The 27,280-nt window shown below is 35.6% G+C and overlaps 2 protein-coding genes across 2 annotated transcripts; one reads left to right on the top strand and one right to left on the bottom strand.

The window, feature by feature from the left end:
* Window positions 1-291: 291 nt before the first annotated feature.
* LOC134247773 (uncharacterized) lies at window positions 292-3,030 on the bottom strand. Its single transcript, XM_062730163.1, has 2 exons — window positions 2,685-3,030; window positions 292-542 (listed from the first exon to the last, which is right to left on the bottom strand). Exons 1-2 carry the CDS (start codon window positions 3,028-3,030, stop codon window positions 292-294), a joined length of 597 nt encoding a protein of 198 aa, XP_062586147.1.
* Window positions 3,031-20,093: 17,063 nt separating this feature from the next.
* LOC134247776 (transmembrane protease serine 12-like) lies at window positions 20,094-25,575 on the top strand. The gene is made up of 12 exons (XM_062730165.1): window positions 20,094-20,108; window positions 20,761-20,956; window positions 21,210-21,387; window positions 21,537-21,633; window positions 21,837-22,005; window positions 22,094-22,230; window positions 22,728-22,920; window positions 23,140-23,228; window positions 24,206-24,288; window positions 24,438-24,472; window positions 24,857-24,992; window positions 25,187-25,575. The coding sequence occupies exons 1-12, from the start codon at window positions 20,094-20,096 to the stop codon at window positions 25,269-25,271; spliced, it is 1,413 nt and encodes a 470-aa protein (XP_062586149.1). The 3' UTR covers window positions 25,272-25,575.
* Window positions 25,576-27,280: the final 1,705 nt, after the last annotated feature.

Consider the following 27,280-nt stretch of genomic DNA (forward strand, 5'->3'; position numbering starts at 1 on the left):
CGTCTAGATGAATAGAGAGGTTTACCTTTATCATTATACTGAATGGTTTGTTTTTCTGTGGAGCCAGAGTAACGGGCATAGTTTTTTGTTTTGTTTTTTTATCATCACTGACCATGATAACCAGGAGGTCACCAGAGGTGGTACTACAGACACCGTGAGAGGTACCCAGTCCTGTAGTTTGATCACCTCCTCTATCTTCTCATTCTTCACAATGTTCACACTCTCCATCATGTCTTATCAGCATAAACTAGATCTCCACTTTTGTCACTGCTATGTCGTGTGGTTCGTCCCCTACTTAGTTGTGATTGACTTGAGTAGTGATCCCTGATTGATGCTGTAGAGTTTCATGGTGCTGTCACCTCCACTTGTCCAGATTTCTTCATCACTCAGACAGGCCACATTGTAAAGGTAATCATCATACCCAGTGTCTATGGTGGTGACAGTCTCTGGTTTATCAAGCAGCTGTTTGACTGGAGGAGAGGACCCATCTTCTGGTGATTTCTGTGCTGTCTTCATGCTGTAGCCATGTTCATCTGATATCCCTTACCAAAGTAAAATTATTGCAGCAATATTGCCGCTATATTGCGGCAACATTGCAGCAACACATTTTTGTCACCAGAAACAAGCTTTTTGGGTTAGTGAAATATCACCGCTAGCGGCAACAACTTCTGGTGACATTCTGGCAATACTGCCAGAAAAAATGAAATATCACCGCTAGCTGCAACAACTTCCGGTGACATTCTGGCAATACTGCCAGAAAAAAACTTTCTGGCAACATCTAGGATTACCCATGAGCCATTTGTTGAGCATGCTCAGTCATTTACTTCCTCTTTTTAAATAAAGTGGAGGGAATTCAAAGGCAAGCATGTTTTGCTTCATTACTGACTTGTATTAAGTTAATTAGAGTTGTTAATTGTGTGCAGTGGGATTAGTGAAGATGAGTAGTAAGACTGCATAGTGTGGAATGACTAGAAAAAAGAATTTAAGCAGAATTATAGGAATGTGTACTCTGTTTCCATATCATCAGACTTGGTGAGTCAAAACCAATATTCTTTTTGAGATGAATGATTCAATGGAGATAAAATTGGAAAAATTATATGTGTTTCAATTAGTGCTTGTGATGCATGCATACTACTCAGACTTGTATGTCTATATATCCTAGAGTAGCAGGAAAAGATGAATTAAAGCATGTATATATTTGAAAATTAATGCAGAGTTGCTGGACATTTGCACAGTGGCATATTAATATTGTTTCTATATAAACATTTTTTATGCGCCCGTCTTGATAGATCGGGGGTACATATTGTTTTTTGTCCTGTCTGTTTGTAAACTTTAACCTTCACCATTACTTTTGAACCAATGAGAGATAAAGATTTCAAATTTGGTATGTCTACTCCACTAATTAAGTTCTTTCAAATGACATCAAGGTCAATGACCTTGTGACCTTGACTGTGACCTATATGTTAAAAATAGCTTTTCGAATATTCACCATAACTTAAAAATTAATGAAGATAGAGACTTTATATTTAGCTTGCATAATTCACTAATTAAGCTTTTTCAAAAGACACCTGAAGGTCAATGACCTTGAGACCTTGGCTGTGACCCATATCCTTAAACTAGATTTTTTGAACCTTGGACATAAATCTTGAGCCATAAAAAATAGAGAACGTGTATTAAGTATGCACCCTTCCTTAATTAAGCTCTTTCAAATAACACCAAGGTCAATGACCTTGGGACCTTGACTGTGACCATATACTTAAAATAGATTTTTTGAAACTTCGACATAACTTTTGAGTCATAAAAGATGGAGAATTCATATTTGGTATACACCCTTCACTATTTAAACTCTTTCAAATAACACCAAGGTCAATGACAATTTGACCTTTACTGTGACTCATATGCTAAAAATAGCCATTTTGATCCTCTGCCATAAATTTTGAACTATAAGAGATAGAGACTTCATACTTAGTATGTATACTCCACTAATTAAGTTCTTTCAAATGACACCAAGATCAATGACCTTGTGACCTTGACTGTGACCCATATGCTATAAATAGCTTTTTCAAACTTTATAGCCACCAGGCGCATAGTGTTTCACAAACATATCTTGATTTTCATTCTGATGATCAACATTATTTTCTAGCAGAAGTAGCTATTTCTTATTGACCCTGTGGCTCGCTATTGTTTGTTATATTCCTCAGCACAGTTTGTTAATTGTTAGATTGATTAGATCATTATTTCTATTAAATACCAATTTATATCTAACTTACATACAAAAAACAATATTGCCGCAATAATTCCGGAAGATGTTGCCAGAAGAAAATATTTTGGTCATGATTTGCAGCAATATTGCCGCAACCCCTTTCTGGCAATATTGCCGCAAAACTAATTAACATACGAAAAACGATATAGCCGCAATATTGCGGCAATAATGCCGGAAGATGTTGCCAGAAGATCAATATTTTGGTCATGATTTGCAGCAATATTGCCGCAACCCCTTTCTGGCAATATTGCCGCAAAACTAATTTACATACGAAAAACGATATAGCCGCAATATTGCAGCAATGTATTGCCAGAATGTTGCTGCAATATTGCGGCAATAAAGCCAGAAGATGTTGCCAGAAGGTCAATATTTTGGTAAGGGTATGTTAAAGAACTCGACGATAAAGTTCCAAATATTTTACTAAGATCTTGTCCTTTGATTTTGCATGGCGTGAATGTAGGTAAAGATGGCAGAACTTTTTGTGGAAGATTTCTATATCTCTCTACACTGAATGCAAGTTTAAATAGTTTTGACAAGTCATTAGATTCCACAGCAACATCAAGTGAATCGATTTCTTCCTTGATGTCACACATTGTCTTGTTTATTTCATCCAGATGTTTCTGTAGAATTTGTAGCTGTGTGTTTTTCATCTCATCAACTTCAGCTTTAAGTTTCTGGACAAGTTTGTCGATTTGTCTGTGCCAGTCCTCTCCATGTTTTGTTATGGCTGTTGAAACCTCTCCATATCCCTTTTCTAACTGACTCATTCTGTTTTGTACATCAGAGGCAATGTCCTGGTAGGTTGGGTAAATTGTCTTATTTAGCTCAATTTTTTCTTTAATTATGTTTTCCTTTTTTGCATCGAGAACTTGTAATATTTTTGATAATTTATGACCTAAATGTTGATCAGAAGCAAGGCAGGTATTACACACAGGAATGTCACATTAATTACAGTAAATTGTGCATTGTTGTTTGTCATGAATTTTACACCCAGGGAAGAGCAGCGTAGATTTTCTAAGCTTGAATTGAACAACTTCATGTCTTTTGGATTCAACAGATACCATGTGCTCTCCTACACAGGCCTTACATAGGTTGACAAGACATGTATCACAGTGCATCTGTACCACAGCGGTCTCACACAGGTCACATCGCATCACGTCCTGGGCACTGGTACGGGGGTCCATGATCAGAGTAGTCCTGTAGTGTAGAAAAAGGTGGCATTGTTAGAATGATAAAATTACACTAATGGCATCTCAATGTATTGACTGTTATCAATGTATTGTCAAGTCACATTTATCCTTAGTCAGGTCCAGGAGAACGAAAATAATAAAAACTGTTTAGCGGATCTAGAAATTTTTCGAAGGAGGGATTAAAGGAGTTTTTCAAAGGCGTTGGGGTGGGGAGGGGGGGGGGTAAAGGGGAAAGGATTTATTATATGTTTTACACAGTTTGGTTTCTTTTAAAAGTGGGAGGTTGATCAATCTGGGAAAAAGTAGATCTACTTGTATAATATACCTGAAAGTTTTTGAAAAAGAAAGGCAAATATATCTCCGAACCCGAAATTCTTGTTTTGTAAAGAGGGTGGGGTTTAATTATGTATTCTCAACCGAATTTCTTTATATATTACAACATAGCCTTTCACTGAACATTTTTTATTACTAGGTCAAACACATCAAAATGGGTGACTTTCTTCTCTTCCTTTTTTTGCTAATCCGTACCCCCCCCCCCCCCCCTGGATCTGCCACTGCAAATCATACTGAATTACTACTAGTACAAGTGACACTCTCGCTGCCTTGATCATTATTTATATCCATGACCTTGAAAACATTTTTTTCGAAAGGGATACATTCTTATGAATGTATTTCAAGAATGTACGCATGTCTTCAAAACGATCTTACATGTGGAAAAAATTCTTTCATTTTATATTATAGATACTTGTAGTTTATTGTGTCTTGTATGAAATTCATATGAATTAATTAAATAAAATTTATCAAATGAAATCATTCCATTATTTTTACTAGTCCGAAAAATCTGACGTTTTTCTGGCTTTTTTACGATTTTGATATTTTACATGCCAGGAAAACGTCAGAACCGGCACCATTACGAAAACTGGGAAATCGCCGCCTCCAACCGGAGGCGGCATTCAGAGGTTGGTTTTCGATACTTGTAAACCAAATTAAATGCTGAAGTCACATATTATCAATAGTACAAAACCTTTATAGTACTCACCAACATCGTTTTTATGTTTCGTTTATGAAATAATATAATCCGATGAACACATTTTATCTGGCTGTCGAGATTTGTTTTCATTTCGTGCATTTTAAAATCGTGCAAGTTCTTAATCGGAATGTGGAGTGGTAATTTCTATTCATCGCTATTGGTGAGTTCTAGGAGCATTGTGCCATTGATAAATTGTGATTTCGGCATCTAATTCGGTTCCCAAGTATAGAAAATCAACTTCAGTTGAACAGGTCGAGACCACTAGAATTTCTGACGTCAGCATAAATTTGCATACCTGTTTACTTTACCTTCTGATGAATGAATTTACCATGCATTGTGGGTTACTAGTAGTACCCAGCTTTGTTGAAAATAAAAGGAAACTTGAATTGTTCCTTGGAAAATTATTTCGAATTTTTTTTTTAAGATTTGTGGGAGAAATATTTAAAATGATGTATAATCTTTCATTTCTATGCTCACATTTACAAAATTTGCGCTATGAAGCCTTATATCAACTTATAAAAAATCGGCCTATAAACATTGTTCAAAGAGACATAAGTGCTATCGTGTCGATACACTGAGTTTTTCTCCACGTGATATACGTGAACATAGTTTGAGCAGGTAGTACATAGGTCCTTGGTTTTAGACTGCAGGAGAGGGTGTGCAATTATTATTTAACTCCACAATATTATCAGAAAGTGTTTTATGTACATGCAAACGTCAAAGTGTTTTTAAGGTATTAGAAGCAACTATTAATCATCTAAAACAACTCAAATATTAAATGTGAGCATGGAGCAATGTCTTTAGAATATAATCTTTCAATTTCGGTCTTATAAAGTGACAAAGAAGCTCTACAGTTTTTCCGATGACGAGGTAAATATTGTGCAACAAACCGACGAAAACCACGTGTCGCCATTGAATAATAAACACGTAGTAGACTGTCATGCTTTGGGAATCAGTCGCTTGATTGGACAACGGGTGTGACGAAGACATTGTCACGTGTTAAAAATTGGCTTCCATATAAGGTAGTGGTCTCGACCTGTTGAAGGCGGCGATTTCCCAGTTTTCGTAATGGCGCCGGTTCTGACGTTTTCCTGGCATGTAAAATATCAAAATCGTAAAAAAGCCAGAAAAACGTCAGATTTTTCGGACTATATTTTTACCTGACTTTAATGGCGTCTGTCTTGTCGGCCAAATGATATCCGAATCAATGTATCGGAGCACATGACCCACTTACCTGCTCACCTGTGCAATATCTATACCTGTCCGGTATTTATACTTCTTGGTTGAAGTCAAATGACGATTTAATTATGTTCCCCAAACGAAGTTGGGGAACATATTGTTTTTACTCTGTTTCTTATTAAGGTCTTCCGTCTTCAGCGGAAGACCTTCTTGTTATTCGTTTGTTTCTTTTCCACTGTTTTTAGGGTCTTCCGTCTTCAGCGGAAGACCCTTCTATTATTCTTCGGTTTCTTTTTTACCTTTATTATTATTATTATTATTAAGGTCTTCCGTCTTCAGCGGAAGACTTCTTGTTTTTCTTAGGTTTCTTTTCCACTATTTTTTATTATTATTGTTTTTTTTTCTTACCGATTTTGTGCGCGCGATTTCTCGAGAACGGCTCAATCGATTTTCATGAAACTTTCAGGTCTGATAGAACATCAAAAAATCTAGATATATATTTTTTAATTTTGATGACGTCACTTCCGGTTCGGAGTTTTCTGCGATTTAGTGATTTTTAGAGGGTCACTTTGTCCGACAGTTTTCTCAAAAAGCACTTAACACAGAAGCTTGAAATTTTCAGTGATGCTAGAGCAACTTTTGGAGAAGTGCACTAAGTATATCACAACTAACGGAAGTACGAAGCGCCGACGCTCGCTATGGCCCGAAAATAGTCCTATCAAGAATTTCAAAATTTTAAGTACCTTTTCAACGATAACTTTTTACCTAAAAATATTTTGTTAAAGCGTGTAGAACAAAAAAGGTGTAGAATTACAAGATCTTTCAAATGACATCTCAAAAAGGGCTGGCCCCTTAAATTAGGGGTCTTAAGGGGCCAAAAGTTTTTCCTTAATATCTCAAAAAGTATTGAGAATTTGTGATATGTCAAAGAAGCAAAGTTGTTCAAAATGTCAAGCTTAATCTAATGAAGTCGTCAGAATACGTCCGGCGTCGTCACTTCCGGCCAAACCGGAAGTAGTCGGAAAACGCGTATTTTTGCTGTTCTTGACAAGTTTTTTGGTAACACATGTCTCTGGGAGCATTAAAATTAATTTTCCGTCCGTCGTCGTCACTTCCGGTCAAACCGGAAGTAACAGAAAATGGCTTATTTTTGCAATAATTATCATGGATTTAGAAGAATCAAACCATTTTTGGACGTTATTTCTCATTTTTGTTAAAAATGAAAGCCACTTCCGGTTAAACATGACGGAAGACCTACTCGTTGCTTTGCAACGAGCTTTGCTCTAGTTTTTATTCTTTTTTCTTCTTACAAAATTTGTGCAGAAGATTTCTCGGAGATGGCTCGTTCGATTTGCTTGAAATTTTCACGGTAGATGCGTTATCATCTGAAGTTAATTCCGGCAAATTATTTTTTGGAAATTCACTTCCGGTCGGGAGTTATCGCCCTTTGATCAAAATTTGGAGGACCTCCTTGTCTGTGATGGAACTCAAAAACGGCTCAAGCTAGAAAGCTGAAATTTTTAGTGATGATAGAGGACATGTTCCCATATTGCACCTGGGTCAGGATATTTTCCGGAAGTGCCTAGTATGGAAGCTCGGTAGGGGTCAAAATTTAGGACACGTTTTATGAGTGGTTTTTTGAGACATTTTGTATCATATCATTTAAAATATGAATATTTTGTAAAAACATACTGAACAACATTTGTGCAAAATATCAAGATCTTTAATATGATATCAAGAAAAATGTGCTGACTCATCAAATTAAGGGCTGAAAGGGGCCAACAGTTTTTATTCAATAACTCTTTTAAAGTCAATATTTTGTTATACATTACTGAAGCAAAAATGTTAATCTCAACCATTTACAACTTTATATAATAATTTTTATGTCATATGGTACATAATTAGGGGCCACAAGGGGCCAGAATGCTAAATCTTTGATGCTTTATATCTCGAAATAGAGAAATATTTTGATAAGCAATATTGAACAAAAGATGTTCAAAATAATGTTCTGAGCAATATGCAACCTTTCATTTTTTGCTAAACAGCCCCATTAAGGAGTTGAAGGGTTGGCCCCTAAATATTTCTTTTGCTAATAGCTCAAAAACGAAAAGGAATTTCTAAACAGTTGTTGAACACAAAATGTTCAAAATCTTAAGAGCTTTAAGATGAGATCCTGAAAAAGGGGCTGGGCACTCAAATTAGGGGCCAAGAGAGGCCACAAGTCTTCAATCGATAAGTCTTTATCAGTTAATATTTTGTAATACATTACTGAAGCAAAAATGTTTATCTCAACCATCCACATCTAAATATTATGATTTTATGTCGTATGGTACATATTTAGGGGCCACAAGGGGCCAGAATGCTAAATCTTTGTAGCTTTATATCTCGAAATGGAGAAATATTTTGATAAGCAATATTGAACAAAAGATGTTCAAAATAATGTTCTGAACAATATGCTATCTTTCATTTTTTGCTAAAGGGCCCCATTAAGGAGTTGAAGGGTTGGCCCCTAAATATTTCTTTTGCTAATAGCTCAAAAACGAAAAGGAATTTCTAAACAGTTGTTGAACACAAAATGTTCAAAATCTTAAGATCTTTAAGATGAGATCCTGAAAAAGGGGCTGGGCACTCAAATTAGGGGCCAAGAGGGCCAAAATCTTCAATCGATAACTCTTTATCAGTTAATATTTTGTTATACATTACTGAAGCAAAGATGTTCATCTCAACCATCTACATCTAAATATTATGATTTTTATGTCGTATAGTTCAGAATTAGGGGCCACAAGGGGCCAGAATGCTAAATCTTTGATGCTTTATATCTCGAAATGGAGAAATATTTTGATAAGCAATATTGAACAAAAGATGTTCAAAATAATGTTCTGAACAATATGCAACCTTTCATTTTTTGCTTAACGGCCCCATTAAGGAGTTGAAGGGTTGGCCCCTAATTATATCTTTTGCTTATAGCTCAAAAACAAATAAGAATTTCTGAACAGTTGTTGAACAAAAAATGTTCAAAATCTTAAGATCTTTAAGATGAGATCCCGAAAAAGGGGCTGGGCACTCGAATTAGGGGCCAAGAGGGGCCAAAAGTCTTCAATCGATAACTCTTTATCAGCTTATATTTTGTAATACATTACTGAAGCAAAGATCTTTATCTCAACCATCTACAACTATATATTGTAGTTTTTATGTCGTATGGTACATGATAAGGGGCCAGAATGCTAAATCTTTGATGCTTTATATCTCGAAAGGGAGAAATCTTTTGATAAGAAATATTGAACAAAAGTTGTTCAAAATAATGTTTTTAACAATATGCAACCTATCATTTTTTGCTTAACGTCCCCGTTAAGGAGTTGAAAGGTTGGCCCCTAATTATATCTTTTGCTTATAGCTCAAAAACAAATAAGAATTTCTGAACAGTTGTTGAACAAAAAATGTTCAAAATCTTAAGATTTTTAAGATGATATGAATAAAGAGGGCGGATTCCTAAAATTAGGGGCCGTTAGGGGCAAAATACCGATTTTTAAAAGTCTCAAATGTTCAATGTCTTTTAACAGATTGTGGTAAATCATTATTGTAGAATAAAAATTGCAATCAAAATCTTATCTCATCTCATCAAGAATTGGACGGAAGACCCACTCGTTGCTCGCAACGAGATCTCATCTAGTTCTTCTTATTTTTTTTCTTACCGATTTTGTGCACGCGATTTCTCAAAAACGGCTCGTTACATTTTTATGAAACTTTTGGGTCTTATAGAACTTAAAAAAATCTCGATACCCTTTTTTTTATTTTGATGACGTCACTTCCGGTTCGGAGATTTTCGCAGTTTTGTGATTTTTAAGGGTCAGTTTGTCCGTCGCTCTTCTTGAAAACCGCTCATCACAGGAAGATGAAACCTTTTCAGGAAGATAGAGCAACATATGTAGATTTGCATTGTGTTGTTAACTTTCACCGGAAGTACTGCACGTTAACGCTCGGTATGGACTGAAAAAAGTCATATTGAGCGTTTCAAAATTCTAACACTTTTTCTGTTATATCATTTTACTTGTAAATATTTTGTTAAAACATATAGAACAAAAGTTGTGAAGAATTCTGAGATCTTTCAATTGATATCTCGAAAAAACGGCTGACCCCTAAAATAAGGGATCTAGAGGGGCCAAAAGTCTTTAATTGATATCTCAAAAAGTATTGAGAATTTGTAAAACGTCAAAGAAGCAAAGTTGTTCAAAATGGCAAGTTTAATCTATTTATGTCGTCAAAATACGTCCGGCGTCGTCACTTCCGGCCAAACCGGAAGTAGTCAAAAATGCGTAATTTTGCCGTTCTTGTCAAGTTTTTGGGTTATATATGTCTCTGGGAGCATAAAAATTAATTCTCCGTCCATCGTCATCACTTCCTGTTAAACCGGAAGTAGCAAAAATTTGCATATTTTTGCATTAATTAAGATAGCTTTAGAGGATTCAAACCATTTTAGGCGTTATTCTCATTTATGTTAAAAATGAAAGCTACATCCGGTCAAACAGGACGGAAGACCTACTCGTTGCTTTGCAACGAGCTTGGCTCTAGTTAAGGTCTTCCGACTTCCTTCGGAAGACCTTATTGTTTTCCTTCTGTTTTCTATTTAAGGTCTTCCGTCTTCAGCGGAAGACCTTCTTGTTATTCTTAGGTTTCTTTTCCACTATTTTTATTATTTTTATTATTGTTTTTTTTTCTTACCGATTTTGTGCACGCGATTTCTCGGAAACGGCTCGATCGATTTTTATGAAACTTTCAGGACTGATGGAACATCAATCAAACCTGATATATAATTTTTTATTTTTATGACGTCACTTCCGGTTTCGAGATTTCCGAGATTTAGTGATTTTCAGAGGGTCACATTGTCCAGCATTTTTCTCAAAAGTGCTTTTATATAGAAACGTAAGATTTTCAGCGATGATAGAGCAACATATGCTGATGTGACACACACCTTTCTTATTCTCCGGAAGTGCAGCACGTCGGCGCTCGCTATGGCTCGAAAAAAGATCTATGGGGAATTTAGACATTTTTCACACATTTTTGGCAATATCTTTTTACATGTTACTATTTTGTAAAGATGTATAGAACAAAAGTTGTGAAGAATGTCACGATCTTTCGAAAGATATCAACGATGAAGGGCTGGTCCCTATAATAAAGGGCCAAAAGGGGCCGAAAGTTTTTCCTTTATATCTCAAAAAGTATTGAGAATTTGTAATACGTCAAAGAAGCAAACTTGTTCAAAATATCAAGCTTCATCTAATGGCGTCGTCAAAATACGTCCGGCGACGTCACTTCCGGTCAAACCGGAAGTTGGCAAAAATTGCATATTTTTGCTGTTCTTGACAGGTTTTTGGATATCAAATGTCACTGGAAGCTTAAATCTTAATTTTCCGTCCGTCGACGTCACTTCCGGTCAAACCGGAAGTTGCCAAAAATGGCTTAATTTTGCAATAATTACCATAGATTTGGAGGATTAAACCATTTTGGGACTTCATAACTCTTCATTTTTTTTAATGAAAGTTACTTCCGGTCAACCAGGACGGAAGACCTACTCGTTGCTTTGCAACGAGCTCGGCTCTAGTTATTTTTATTGTTTTTTTTCTTACCGATTTTGTGTACACGATTTCTCAGAAACGGCACGCTCGATTTTCATGAAACTTTCAGGACTGATAAAGCATCAAACAAAGCTGATATATAATTTTTTGTTTTGATGACGTCACTTCCGGTTTTGAGATTTTTGCGATTTAGTGATTTTCAGGGGGTCAGTTTGTCCGCGAGTTTTCTCAAAAACGGCTTAAGATAGAAACTTGAGTTTTTTGAGCAATGATAGAGCAATGTCTGTAGATGTGACATACGCATTTCATTTTTACCGGAAGTGCTGCACGCCGACGCTCGCTATGGTCCAAAAATGGGCATGTCGAGAATTTTAAAATTTCTAACACCTTTTCTTCGATATCTTTTCACATACAAATATTTTGTTAAGACATATAGAACAAAAGAAGTGTAGAATTACATGATCTTTCAAATGATATATCGTAAAAAGGGCTGGTCCCTAAAATAAAGGGCCTAGAGGGGCCGAAAGTTTTTCATTTATATCTCAAAAAGTATTGAGAATTTGTTATACGTCTAAAAAGCAAAGTTGTTCAAAATGTCAAGCTTAATCTGTTGAAGTCGTCGAAATGCGTCCGGCGACGTCACTTCCGGTCATACCGGAAGTCGTCAGAATATGCATATTTTTGCTGTTCTTGACATATTTTTGTGTAACATATGTATCTGGAAGCATAAAACTTCATTTTCTGTCCGTTGACATCACTTCCGGTCAAACCGGAAGTGACCGGAAGTAGCCAAAAATAGTTTATTTTTGAAGGTTTAAATACAAAATCAAAATTATAAAGTCAATGGAGACCACTTAGCTCATTTGCTTTCATTTGTTGACGTCACTTCCGGTCAAAACAGGACGGAAGACCTACTCGTTGCTTTGCAACGAGCTTTGCTCTAGTATTATTATTATTATTCCACTTTTCGTAGTACAGGTCATATCTCCGCTGTGCGTGGTTCAATTTGAACGATTTTTTCAGGGATGGTGCATCATGTTAATATCTCCAGGGGTGTCCCTCACTTTTTCGAAATTTACTTCCGTTCGCGTTTTTTGGGGAAATTTGTATTTTTTAAATGGAATTTTGTCGCAAAAAATTCTCGAGAACGGTAACAGATATAAAATTGAAACTTACGGACGTGATAGAACATCGAATGTAGATGTGTTGATCGACCTTCATTTTTCGTCGTTCTGACTTCCGGTCGCAAACGGAAGTGATTTCTAAAAGTCTAATTTTTCAACTTTTTGGTTTTTCACTATTTTTCCTTGGAAATCACAGGGTTGATAGAGTATTTTTTAAGAACTTTAAATATGTTTTCAACATTTTCATGCGTGCATTTGTTGCAAAGATATGACCAATCCAAACTTTATCTCACTGTCGGGGGTTCGAATCCAGCTGGGGGCGTTGCAAAAAATTTTTCTTTCTTTTTGTCTTTTTTCAGTTGCATATGACTTTTCTTTCTTTTTTATAATGTATGGAAGATTTTGTCGATTTTAAAAGCTATATTTTGAGATATTTTGTGGAATAACTGTAATAATCACGATCTGTGTTAAGAGTCTGCTGTCAATGAAAGTAAACGATAAAAATACATTCTGAAATCTATTTCATGGCCTGACGTAGCAGAGATTTCTAACAAAAAGTTGGGCGGAAGACCTGCTTGTTGCCCTAGCAACAAGAACGCATCTAGTTATGTTCCCCAAACGAAGTTGGGGAACATATTGTTTTTACTCTGTTTCTTATTAGGGTCTTCCGTCTCCAACGGAAGACCCTTCTATTATTCTATTGTTTCTTTTTCACTTTTATTATTATTATTATTATTATTATTCTTTTTCTTCTTACAATTTTTGTGCAGAAGATTTCTCGGAGATGGCTTGATCGATTAACTTGAAATTTTCAGGAAAGGTGTGTCGTCAACTAAACCTGATCCGTTTTTCTCATTTTTTCGAAAATCACTTCCGGTCGGAAGTTATTGCCCTTTAATCAAAATTTAGAGGACCTCCTTGTCATCACCAGAACTCAAGAACGGCTAACGCTAGAACACTGAAATTTTTACCAAAGATAAAGGACATGTTGTCAAGATGCACAATGGTTTTCAAATTTTCCGGAAATGCCTAGTATGGAAGCTCGGCAGGGGTCAAAATCTAGGACACGTATCATGACTGAATTTTTGAGACATTTTGCATCATATCTTTTAAAATATAATTATTTTGTTAAAACATACTGAGCAATATTTGTGCAAAATGACAAGATCTTTAATATGATATCAAGAAAAATGTGCTGACTCATCACATTAGGGGCCAAGAGGGGCCAAAAAAATTTATTCGATAACTCTTTAACAGTCAATATTTTGTTATTAAATACTGAAGCAAAAATGTTTATCTCAACAATCTACAACTATATATTACAATTTGAGTGTCATATGGTGCATAATAAGGGGCCATAAGGGGCCAGAATGCTAAATCTTTGACGCTTTATATCTCAAAAGAGGGAAATATTTTCATAAGTAATATTGAACAAAAGATGTTCAAAATAATGTTCTGAACAATATGCAACCTTTAGTTCTTCGCTAAACGTCCCCTTTAAGGAGTTGAAGGGTTGGCCCCTAAATATTTTTTTTGCAAATAACTCCAAAACGAAAGAGAATCTCTGAATAGTTGTTGAACAAAAAGGGTTCAAAATCCTGAGAGCTTCAAGATGAGATCAAGAAAAAGGGGCTAGGCACTCAAATTAAGGGCCGAGAGGGGCTAAAAGTCTTTAATCGATAACTCTTTAGCAGTCAATATTTTGTTATACATAACTGAAGCAAGAATGTTTATCTCAACAATCTACAACTATATATTATGATTTGAATGTCGTATGGTGCATAATAAGGGGCCATAAGGGGCCAGAATGCCAAATCTTTGACGCTTTATATCTTAAAAGTGGAAAACACTTTGATAAGTAATATTGAACAAAAGATGTTCAAAATAATGTTCTGAACAATATGCAACCTTTAGTTTTTCGCTATACATCCTCTTTAAGGAGTTGAAGGGTTGGCCCCTAAATATTTCTTTTGTTAATAACTTGAAAACGAAAAAGAATCTCTGAATAGTTGTTGAACAAAAAGTGTTCAAAATCCAAAGAGCTTTAAAGTCAGATCAAGAAAAAGGGACTGGGAACTCAAATTAGGGGCCAAAAGGGGCCAAAAGTCTTTAATCGATAACTCTTTAGCAGTCAATATTTTGTTAAACATTACTGAAGCAATGATGTTTATCTCAACAATCTACAACTATATATTATGATTTGAATGTCGTATGGTGCATAGTAAGGGGCCACAAGGGGCCAAAGTGCTCAATCTTTGACGCTTTATATCTCAAAATTGGGAAATATTTTGATAAGTAGTATTGAACAAAAGGTGTTCAAAATAATGTTCTGAACAATATGCAACCTTTAGTTTTTCGCTATACATCCTCTTTAAGGAGTTGAAGGGTTGGCCCCTAAATATTTCTTTTGTTAATAACTTGAAAACGAAAAAGAATCTCTGAATAGTTGTTGAACAAAAAGTGTTCAAAATCCAAAGAGCTTTAAAGTCAGATCAAGAAAAAGGGACTGGGAACTCAAATTAGGGGCCAAAAGGGGCCAAAAGTCTTTAATCGATAACTCTTTAGCAGTCAATATTTTGTTAAACATTACTGAAGCAATGATGTTTATCTCAACAATCTACAACTATATATTATGATTTGAATGTCGTATGGTGCATAGTAAGGGGCCACAAGGGGCCAAAGTGCTCAATCTTTGACGCTTTATATCTCAAAATTGGGAAATATTTTGATAAGTAGTATTGAACAAAAGGTGTTCAAAATAATGTTCTGAATAATATGCAACCTTTCATTTTTCGCTAAATGTCCCCATTAAGGAGTTGAAGGGTTGGCCCCTAAATATTTCTTTTTCAAATAACTGGAAAACGAAAAAGAATCTCTGAATAGTTTTTGAACAAAAAGTGTTCAAAATCCTGAGAGGTTAAAGATGATATGAAGAAAAAAGGACTGATCACCTGAGGGGCCAAAAGTCGAATTTTTGAGTCTTTATGTTCAATGTTTGTTTACAGATTATGGAGGCAAAATCGTTCTTCTTCACAATCTTTATCATTATTTTAGAATAAAATTCTCAATCAAAATCTTATCTCATCTTATCAAGAATCGGACGGAAGACCCACTCGTTGCTCGCAACGAGATCGTATCTAGTTATTATTATTATTTTTCTTCTTCCTGGGTACTTATTTGTCCGGGAGTGATCTTGTAAACTACACATCCGACTTAGGTAAAACCTTTTTAGGGTTAGTAGGCATGTTATGTAGATTTGCGGAACGAAGGTCATTTTGCGCGCACGTGCTTGCAAGAGCGTGCACGTGCAACATGTGAAATGACCGATTTAATTGATATAGGCGTAACTTTTTACATTTTTGATGAAATGCTTTGAAACTCATAATATAAGGATATATTAGTAGCATAGACAATATGACATGGTCAAAATCGCAAGATCTCACGCGCATGCACGTGCACTTCGCTCTGATTGGCTGAAACTAAAGTCTCTATATCTTTCTTGTTTTTTGACGAAATCCCTTGAAATTTGGAACATAACCATACATTAGGATAACCTACAACGTGATATATAGCAAATATCATGAAAACACGTGCATGCACGTGCGCTGCAACCTGATTGGCTTAAACTTTAAATAGCTATAACTCCCTTGATTTTCAACCAAACAGGATGGGATTTGGAACATAGATAGATATAATGGACCTCTACAAGAAGGTATGGTCACCAAGCACATGCATACACGTGCGTGTACATGTGCTGCAATCTGATTGGCTGAAACTTTAAACAGCTATAATTAACTCCCTTGGTTTTCAAGCAAACGGGGTGGGATTTAGAATATAGATAGATGTAATGGACTTCTACAAGAAGGTATAGTCACCATGCTCATGTATGCACGTGCGTGCACGTGAAATGAGTAAAATAAAAAATACACTTGAATGAGCGTATTTTTTAATACTTTTGGATTAAATACTTTAATATTTAGTATATTAAAATATATAGATTCTGTAGACAATATGATATGGTCATTACGCGCATGCATTCACACGCGGACGCGTGCAATGCTAAAATTTGAATGAACTTGGTACACTTCTGTGAAAATTTTGTTAAAGTCTCAAATGCATAACGTTTGTCTTATTTAATGAAGCTTACAAGGGATATGGCACCAAAAGGGAGTTGGGGAGCGTTTGGGGAACATCTGTAACGGTCCCCGTTACAATTAGCACTAGTTATTATGTTCCCCAAACGAAGTTGGGGAACATATTGTTTTTACTCTGTTTCTTATTATTATTATTATTTTTCTTCTTCTTCCTGGGTACTTTTTTGTCCGGGAATGATCTCGTAAACTATACATCCGACTAAGGTGAAATGTTTTTAGGGTCAGTAGACATGTTATGTAGATTTGCGGAACGAAGGTCATTTTGCGCGCACGTGCTTGCAAGAGCGTGCACGTGCAACATGTGAAATGACCGATTTAATTGATATAGGCGTAACTTTTTAAATTTTTGATGAAATGCTTTGAAACTTATAATATAAGGATATATTAGAAGCATAGACAATATGACATGGTCAAAATAGCAGGATCTCACGCGCATGCACGTGCGCTTTGCTCTGATTGGCTGAAACTTAAGTCTCAATATCTTTCTTATTTTTTGACGAAATCCTTTGAAATTTTGAAAATAGCCATGCATTAGGATATCCTACAACAAGATATATAGCAATTATCATGAAAACACGTGCATGCACGTGCGCTGCAATCTGATTGGCTTAAACTTTAAATAGCTATAACTCCATTGATTTTCAACCAAACAGGATGGGATTTGGAACATAGATAGATATACTGGACTACTACAAGAAAATATGGTCAACATGCACATGCATACACGTGCATGTACGTGTGCTGCAATCTGATTGGCTGAAACTTGAAACAGCTATAACTCTCTTGGATTTCAGCCAAACGGGGTGGGATTTAGAACATAGATAGATGTAACGGACATCTACAAGAAGATATGGTCACCATGCTCATGTATGCACGTGCGTGCACGTGAAATAAGCAAAATAAAAAAAACCACTTGAATGAGCGTATCTTTTTCATACTTTTGGATTAAATGCTTTAATATTTAGTATATAAAAATATATAGATTGTGTAGCCAAGATGATATGGTCATTACGCACATGCATTCACATGCGCACACCAAATTTGAATGAACTTGGTACACTTCTGGGTAAACGTTGTTAAAGTCTCAAATGCATAGAGTTTGTCTTATTTAATAAAGCTTACAGGGAATATGGCACGAAAAGGGAGTTGGGGAGCGTTTGGGGAACATCTGTAACGGTCCCCGTTACAATTAGCACTAGTTATTATTTTTCTTCTTCTTCTTCTTCTTCTTCCTGGGTACTTTTTTGTCCGGGAGTGATCTTGTTAACTTTTCGTCCGATGTAGGTAAAACCTTTATAGGGTCAGTAGACATGTTATGTAGATTTGCGGAATCAAGGCCATTTTGCGCGCACGTGCTTGCAAGAGCGTGCACGTGCAACACGTGAAATGACTAATATAATGGATATTGCCGTAACTTTTCTATTTTTTTATGAATTTTTTTGAAACTCATAATGTAAGGATACATTAAAAGTATAGACAAGATAGCATGGTCAAAATAGCAAGATCTCACGCGCATGCACGTGCGCTTTGCTCTGATTGGCTGAAACTAAAGTCTCAATATCTTTCTTGTTTCTCGTCATAATCCTTTGAAATTTTGAACATAGTCCTACATTATGAAGATCTACAGCATGATATAAAAGAATTTTCATGAAAGCATGCGCATGTGCGCGTGCTGCAATATGATTGGCTGAAACTTTAAATGGCTATATCTCCTTTGTTTTTTGACGAAATTCTTTGAAATTTAAAATATTGCCATGCATAAGGATATCCTACAATATGGTGTAGAAAAAAATCATGAAATCACGCGCATGCACGTGTGCTGCAATCTGATTGGCTGAAACTTGAAATGGCTATAACTCCCTTGTTTTTCAACCAAACCGGATGGGATTTAGAACATAGATAGATGTAAGGGACACCTATAAGAAGGTATGGTCATCATGCACCTGCACGCACGTGCGTGCATTTGGAACGAGTATAATTGAAAATACACTTGAATGAGTGATTTTTTATTACTTTTGGACTGAATGCTTTAATGTACAGTTATTAAAATATATAGTAATGTAGACAAGATGATATGGTTATAACGCACATGCATTCATATGCGCTTGGGTGCAATGCTAAAATTTGAATATAATTGGTATCCTTTTGGGAAAACGTAATGCACAGAGTTTGTCTTATTTAATGAAGCTTACATGGAATATGGCACCAAAAGGGAGTTGGGGAGCGTTTGGGGAACATCTGTAACGGTTCCCGTTACAATTAGCACTAGTTAAATTATTAGTTTTATACACTGCCTAGCGTTAAATATTTCCAAACGCAGTAAAAATTGTGGATTTCAACTCGTGATAAATAAAAGATTTTGTAAATGTATGCCATTGCTCTGTTGCTGGTACATTTAAGTTTAATTCAAATGCGTTTTTAAAAATTAACAAGATGCCACATCGCTAAAATAACCATTTTAGCAAGAAAAGAGATTCATTTCAGTATTGCCTGAAAGTTTTACAGCAGTGGCCCCGAAGCCCACCCTACCCCTGCTGGGTCTTGATCTGAAAAAATAAGCATGAATCTATTAATTTATGTCAATTACTAATTGTATAATTGTTTTGATATTCATTGGCTTATCTTTTCCTTATTATTGTAATAATCTCATACTTGTCTGTTATGGGCTCTAAATCAGAAATAAAATGTTCTGTTCTCTTCTGTAGAGATGCTCCTATATGTCAAATATGATCAATCATGGCTTTGCTGTTCCTGAAAAATATTTTGAAAGAATTTTTTTCTATGTATTTAAATTGAGGGTCGTTATTTGGTCAATGTTGCAAGGTGGCATCATTCTTCTCTGCTCAGACGAGTCGCAAATTTGTTTCGACTTCCATGATGGCAGAAGAGCAAAGGTGGGAGGGATCATATGCTGATTGTTTCATTTCTAAGCAAGACAGATTACATGGAGGTTCAGTGATGATTTGGACAGGTTTAACAAAACTGATCTGCACATTATTGAAGGCTATCTGACATGTTTGAAATACCGGGAGACCTATTGGAGGGACTTATGGATGATAATGCTCGACCTCATGGATCATAAGTCGTGTTCCAAACCTGAACCAAACTGAACATGCATGGGACAATCTTTAGCACTGCATTTCAGCTTATGTAACGATGCCTAAAATTGACAAGAGCTTTAGGCAGATTTGCAGGAGGAATGGTAACAGATCCCTCGGACTATAGCCTTGTTCAGTTGATTCGGCAGCATGAATCATTGGCGTCGGAAGCAAATTGAAAGTGGGGGGGGGGGCTAAGTGTACTAAAAATATTTTTTTTACCTTCAAAAACCTGACAAGCAAAAAAAAAAGGAAATGTCTATACTATAGTAAGTATGTATTTGGAAAAAAAGTGAGGGGGGGGGGGGGGGCAACCCCCCCCCCCCCCCAGCCCCCCCGGTTCCGACGCCTATGTGAATGACGCGCTGTAGGACTGTTACTGCCTCGCGAGGATGTCACTGGGATACAAATTGCTGCAAACATTTTACCGACATCATTTGAATTTTCTGAATAAAGCTGTTATTTTCAGGTCTGCATCCAACATGGCGAATTTTAAAGTAACCGTTATGAATTAGTAGTGTATATTCAAACATACTTATCGCATTTAATGTTTAATTTTCAAACTTTTTATTTGAATATAAAATATGATACTGAAATTAAAACTGCATTCTGCTTTCTGTGATAAAGTCAATGTAAAACATATTTAATTCGATGATCGTTAACTTTTTGCACAGTATATTTTAACATACTCAAGTGAATTAAATTAAGGATTCACATTTCAGTGTAAAAAAATCTGGTGTCAGTATAAAGAACGGTATACAACAACATTGAATTTGTTTATCACAACAATTTTAAGTACTCAGGGGTCGGGAAAATTTCAACAAATATGGAAAAGGGATAAACAATCAATCGACTGATGGTTTGTTAAGCAAGGGTGGCATTTTGTTTTTGCGGAATTGTAGATAACTACAGCACTTGTGTAGAAAGATGTCTCCAGTACTATTTTACCATTTCTCTGATGACAAGGACAGTTCCACTTTAAGGAGGATCTGGAGATTAAGACAGATTTGAGTTCCGGTATTATCGGCTTAACTTGAAAATATGATTTGGTCTTTCCTTTTTGTTCTAGCATCTATAAATGTGGGACCCATTGTCGGTAATGTTCAATGTTGACTTCAGTGTTTGATTTTTAAAATTTGGTGTACATAGCGATGCTTAGACTGGAACCTTTTGTATTTAGGAAAGCCCCAAGCAAGAGTCGACACGTGCACGACAAGAGGCGGATCGTGCATTCGGTCAAATATCCATTGTGATGGTTACGTAGACCATTATGCTTTAGGATGTAGAGAGAATGTCTGCTGCAAACCATCGCCATCTACTGTCAATCCCGAACCAGCACATCCAGGTTAACTTCTCTTACCACTTAATGCGCAAGATGTAACTAAATATAGTACATCATCTGATTAAAACCAGATTGGAATGGCATTAAAATGGAAAAATAATAAATTTATTTTCACGGTGTATCTTACGAGTTATGAAAGTGTCTTACACTACGTGTATATTTATGGAGTTTATGCTTACTTTTTAAAGTTGGAGTGGAGCCTACCTTTACTGTACTTGATTGTTTTTAAATACCTATCCATTTGTATTAAGGTAAGACAAGTGCGGTCTAATAACAAGTGTACAGACACGTCATGTAGATCCACGCCTAAGAGTGGTGGCTTTGGATGGTGAGTGGCCTTGGCAGGTCAGTCTTCAGAATGACAGCGGTCATTTCTGTGGAGGGACTCTAGTGTCAGACCAATGGGTTGTTACCGCCGCTCACTGTCTCTATGGGTAAGCCAGGGGTGTTCGAAGTGCAACCTGATTATATAAGTTGAAAACCTTCAAATTTCGAAATGGTTACAAGCAATATATATTTCTAATGACCAAATGTTTCCTAATCTATTGACAAGCTATTTGTTTTAAACTGAATTCTTTGACAGACAATCTACTGACGGAATTAATTTGCTTTTTGGCGAACATCATCAAGAATACACTTCGAACAACGAGCGGAATACAACGATCCAAAAAGTGCTCATAGTAAGAATTGATTGTTGTGTAAATATCATTGTTTTTTTATTTAGATAAAATCTTGTTTTTCGTTTCAATTTGGGAAATCTAAGAATAAGAAACGAAAAACAAAACCATAAAAGTACAATTATGTCTACATTTCACATAAAGAAAGTGTCATTAGACCTTGTCATTATCAAGACGTGTTGGAAATGTTTTTCTTTAACTTTTAGCACCCCAACTACTCCCCTGAACACGGTCTCCTTAATGACATAGCTTTAGTCCAGCTCGCACAACCAGTTAATCTGACCGAATATATCGTCAGAACGGCCTGCCTGCATCAGAAATATGACGTATTTACAGACACAGACCATTGCTACATCAGTGGCTGGGGGTATACTCAGGTCAGAAATTGATTGTAAAAAATCAAGTTATAGCAGCACTTACTTAGGAATTTGTGTTATTCATTGTATTTTACGTCTTTATGTTGAAGGAACTGGTGACAATGTTGTACTACGACATCTACGCATTCCTATAACCTCTGCTATGACGTGTAACTCCAGCTGGGACGGCGTCATCACTGACAAACAGCTCTGTATAGGAAGTGGGAACACGGGGGCATGCCGGGTAATAGAGGTTCAAAAAGGAAGATTCTGAGCTAAGGGAAAGATTATAGATCCATCCATCCGTCGTTTACCCACGGGTGATCGAGTCTTTTACTTATCACATAGTATTGGTGGATTATATTTATAAGGCTCAGAGATATTGAGATTATGTATAATACTAACTGGTAGTATGCTTAAGTTTGGCTAAACATAGAATTAATTTGTAGAAAAAAAATGACGTTGATAAGAACAAATATCAGACCTCAAATAAAAAAAACATGTAAATTGATTCAATGATTGTCAAGTTCACAACAAGTAAATGTTTCGTACACTCTTAATTTTGACTTAGGTCTTCTTTTGCAATCTTAAATAGATTAAAAAATTTCTCTATCTTGTGTCAGCATAAATTTCAGCATGTTTTTTATCCCATGTTTCAAATTAAATGTACATATTTATCATTGATGCCATGGCATACCATACAAACTAAACAATGATTCCTTACATAATTTTCTGTGGTAGACTAAATCAAATTTTGATGAAATATCTATAGTCCCCCTATTTTGCTTGTTTCCTACAGAGACCCAGTATGTCCTTGTTGTTTTGGAATCTGGAGAAAAGGAATATTACCGCTGGACCTTTGACCAGGAGAACCTACTGTTCTCCCCAGACGTGGGCTATGCAGCTCTACTTGTAGGAACACTGGTCAGTAGAGGTAAACAAGAGGCCATTGTTCAATGTTTTTATGGCATAGAAACTTCAAACTAACCATTGAATATAACAATTTCATAGTTCCAATTTTACCTTACTTTCTTTATATGTATTTGGATTGGGTGTAATAACCAATTTTAGAATGAGAATGATGTAAATTATGTAGGTTTATGATTTTGATCATGCAGTGATAGTTTTATAATTTTAAAACACTTTTTTGCAGGCAGACATTGGAATAATGACGACCAAGATGGTGGTCCAGATGAAATAGGGATCGTCATCATCAACAAAGATGGAGGACAACTAGTCAAGGTATGTGAAAATTAACCACTGTGCAGAGATGATTTGTCGGTACGACATTCAAAGAATTATAAGAGGAGTTGAGGATAAGAGATAAAGCGTAACAGACGGACGGACGTACAGCTGGACAGACGGACGGACAGACGTAAATCCCGATTACTATATACCCTCCCACTTTTCAAGCGGGGGGTATAATGAACAGTAAACACGCTAAAAAGTTCATTGAAACCACACAGAGTTGTAGCAAAGCAACTACGGAGTTACAAAAACATCAGGGTTGTGATCAGGTGCAATGGAGGAGTAAGCATTCCCTGTCTACCAGTCAAAACTGCAATGTGCTTCCTACCATGATTGATCAGATGGAGAAATATTCCAAAAAAAAATCTTGAATCATAATGCTATTTACTGTACATGTGTGTGTTAGTGCAAGTTTAACCTGTTTTTATTATTATTATTATCATTATTATTATTATTGTTGTTTTTTGCAAAAAAAAAAATCAAATTGAAAGTTAGGTAGATAAATTGCAGTAATTACCTTCACAATTTTTTTCCATATACAAAATACTACTTGTACTATTATATTCAAACAAACAACATTTCTGTAATATCATAATGTTTGTTAAAACTTGTCAGATTAAAATTGAATTACAAGGACTATGTAATAGTGAAAACTGGGGGGGGGGGGGGGGTTCTTTATCATTTATTATTTTGTAGTATTAGATTTGATTTGAACATATTTTATTATGTAAGAATTACATAAACGGATTAGGCAGCAGGCATAGCCTATATAAGCCCTCTCTACAAATGTTACTATCATATGTTACTAGTACTCTTTTTTTTATTGTGTTGATAATTGTTCAATAAATTATTAAATGATTATCAGAATTTTTTTGGAATTTAACATTTAGTTTACCCTTTTTATAGCGACTAGTTAGATTTTATCTTTCATTAATGACATTAATTTTTCTCTAAATTTATCCTTACAACAGGTATGCTGGCGTTCACCTTCAGCTGCTCATGAATGGAATGTTTACAGATATGGAGATCAAGAAAGATTCGACATTGATGTTGCGTAAGTTTGAGAGATGTGTGTTTTGATTATTTTGAAGCCTTTTTTCAAAAATAATACTTTTCATATATTTGGGAGAGGGCCATAAAAATTGTCTTATTTATATTTCTAGGAATAGGTGATACCTTTATTATCTTTTTTTCTCTTTGTAGAGAATCTCCACTCATTGACTTGGAAGGACTACATTGTAATTGGTAACAATCATTTGTACATTATATCAATGATGAAACATTATTTATTATACATGTACTTAAGAGAAGGACTTAAAAAGTTATAGGGGCCTAGACAGAAAATTTGGTAGTATATATTGTAAGGGGTAGAGGTGGGTGTAATTCCTTAACTAAAAACAGATATTGACTTTTGATTGTATCAAATAAATATACATGCACGTGTAGCAAGACTTTGCACAATTTATAAAATTTCAATTGGTCTTTTCAATAGTTTTCAATGTGTAATCACATATATAGTGGGTTTTACATTCTCAATGGGAAGTTGAAACATCTCATTAATTATACCCCGTATTTACTACACTTTTTTAGTATAAATATTGATTATATATAATTATCCTCAGATTCCGGGTCCCCGCGGTGGGAGATTTGTGATGAGACAGGAAATTGCTGGCCCCTGACGGGGGTTAGTGCCCTGGAACTACAGGACAGCGTGGCCCTCAAAAAGACCATACTGACCATGCAGGAGGGACATACTCAGTACGTAGATGTATATATCTAATGTTTTGTAGAAAATATTTCTAATGTTACGTAGAAATATATATCTAATGTTTCAGTAATATTTCGACATTTTTTTCGGTAGATTTACTTGTACTTATTTTAGCCGGAGGATCCAAATATTAAAGGAGAGGTAATGAATTGATATTTCATTGGTTCGTGATTTTTTTCAATAGGGGGACGTTTAGGCTGGAAGGTGACAAACTGACAGACTTCAACACACACAAAACTTTATGGATAAGAAAGATGGAAGAAACATGAGAATTAATCTACCTAGAGGTTTGTCATAAGCTTAAATTTCTAAAATTTTTAATGAAAATCCAAAAAAAATTGGAAAGAGTGCCATATCTATTGATATATCTTTATATATTTGTCATATATTTTTTTTCAGAATAATATGATTACAAGATATGAATACTTGTTGTAGATGGAAATGTAACAGTTTTGAAGAATATGACAGAAATGGAGTTGTGACTGCTTTTTCTATATTTGCTACACATTTAATACATGTACATTCTTATCAGAACATTAAATTTGTCAATGTAAAAAGTATTTTTAAAATAAAATATGTTTAGACTGTGAATCTTTATTACAGTTTTTATTTAAGCATGGAATTTAATATTTTTACCATGCCTTGGTTCATATATGTAATGCAGACAGCCGCATGTGCTGATAAATTGAGTAACTTTTAAAAAAAAAAATCTTAAATACTAGGTAGTAATACATGTATGAGATACCTTTTAGTATTCTGAGAAAGGGGAGACATTCTTTAATATTCCTATTATTGTATTTTCCCGTCTTCGCCAGTGAGACCCCACGGGCTACTTTCAATGTGACACAAAGGATCCTCATAATAAGTTCTTTGAAAATCTTCCTAATTTTTGACATTTATTATGGCTTAAAGCAATCATGTGGAGTATCTAGACTGTTTAATTTGCCACAATTCTGAAATTAATGTTCCCTTGATCATGGATTCAGACCCTGAGGAAGGGTTATATTATCCCCCTGATGTCAGGGGTCCTTACTTAACATGTTGCCGTGACACCCCTACCAATTTCATTTGATATTTTACAGAATAGGCTAGCCTGCTTCTTTCATTAAGAAGTGCCAATCATAAAAATACTAGTAGTTAATTGACACCTAGCTAAAATGCATGTATTACACATTGTTTATCTCTCTATGAATGGTTGAAAGATAAGAAAAACAATCAAGATTTGCAATTTTTCCAAAAGATTTTTATAACTACAATCAGACTAAAAGTATTGAATGAATTTGTCAGAGGTATCAATTGCTATGGCAACGTGTAGACTCGGGACATCTTACGCTGCACATGAGGATAAGGTTATAAAGATCCCGTAAATGCAACTAAATGACCAGGTAAATTTGCTGGAAATTTTGTTTACCTTGCGTTTAAAAAAATGGAATGAAAAATAACCATGCTGAAAATGATATAGTACCTATATATGCTACTTTTACAATTTTTAGCTCACCTGAGCCGAAGGCTCAAGTGAGCTTTTCTGATCACATTTTGTCCGGCGTCCGTCTGTCCGTCTGTCTGTCTGTCTGTCCGTAAACTTTTCACATTTTCGACTTCTTCTCAAGAACCGCTGGGCCAATTTCAACCAAACTTGCCACAAAGCATCCTTGGGTAAAGGGGATTCAAGTTTGTTCAAATGAAGGGCCACACCCTTTTCCAAGGGGAGATAATTATGAATTAGAGAAAAATTAATGGCATTTTTAAAAAATCTTCTTCTCAAGAACCACTGGGCCAGGAAAGATGAAACTCATGTGGAATCATCCTCAGGAAGTGTAGATTCAAGTTTGTTCAAATCATGACCCCCAAGGCTAGGGTGGGGCCAAAATGGCCGACCCAAGTTTTACATAGAAATATATAGGAAAAATCTTTTAAAATCTTCTTCTCAAGAACCACTGGGCCAGGAAAGATGAAACTCATGTGGAATCATCCTAAGGTAGTGTAGATTCAAGATTGTTCAAATCATGACCCCCGGGGCTAGGGTGGGGCCAAAATGGCCGACCCAAGTTTTACATAGGAATATATAGGAAAAATCTTTAAAAATCTTCTTCTCAAGAACCACTGGGCCATGACAGATGAAACTCATGTGGAATCATCCTTAGGTAGTGTAGAATCAAATTTGTTCAAATCATGACCCCCGGGGCTAGGGTGGGGCCAAAATGGCCGACCCAAGTTTTACATAGGGATATATAGGGAAACCTTTTAAAATCTTCTTTTCAAGTACTTCAAAGCTATG

Source organism: Saccostrea cucullata, unplaced genomic scaffold, assembly GCF_032062105.1.
Source record: "Saccostrea cucullata isolate Sc308-1 unplaced genomic scaffold, CSIRO_AGI_Scuc_v1 ctg7323, whole genome shotgun sequence".
Classification (NCBI taxonomy): Eukaryota; Metazoa; Mollusca; class Bivalvia; order Ostreida; family Ostreidae; genus Saccostrea; species Saccostrea cuccullata.

Bases quoted from the DNA above. Each gene is read 5' to 3' on its own strand.
- LOC134247773 (XM_062730163.1), bottom strand. From the start codon at position 3,030: ATGAGTCAGTTAGAAAAGGGATATGGAGAGGTTTCAACAGCCATAACA. The intron at 543-2,684 runs GTAAAATATTTG...TACTTTGGTAAG, and splicing joins AATCAAAGGACAAGATCTTA to GGATATCAGATGAACATGGC.
- LOC134247776 (XM_062730165.1), top strand. The intron at 20,957-21,209 runs GTTAACTTCTCT...TATTAAGGTAAG, and splicing joins TCCCGAACCAGCACATCCAG to ACAAGTGCGGTCTAATAACA. The intron at 21,634-21,836 runs GTAAGAATTGAT...TTTAACTTTTAG, and splicing joins CGATCCAAAAAGTGCTCATA to CACCCCAACTACTCCCCTGA.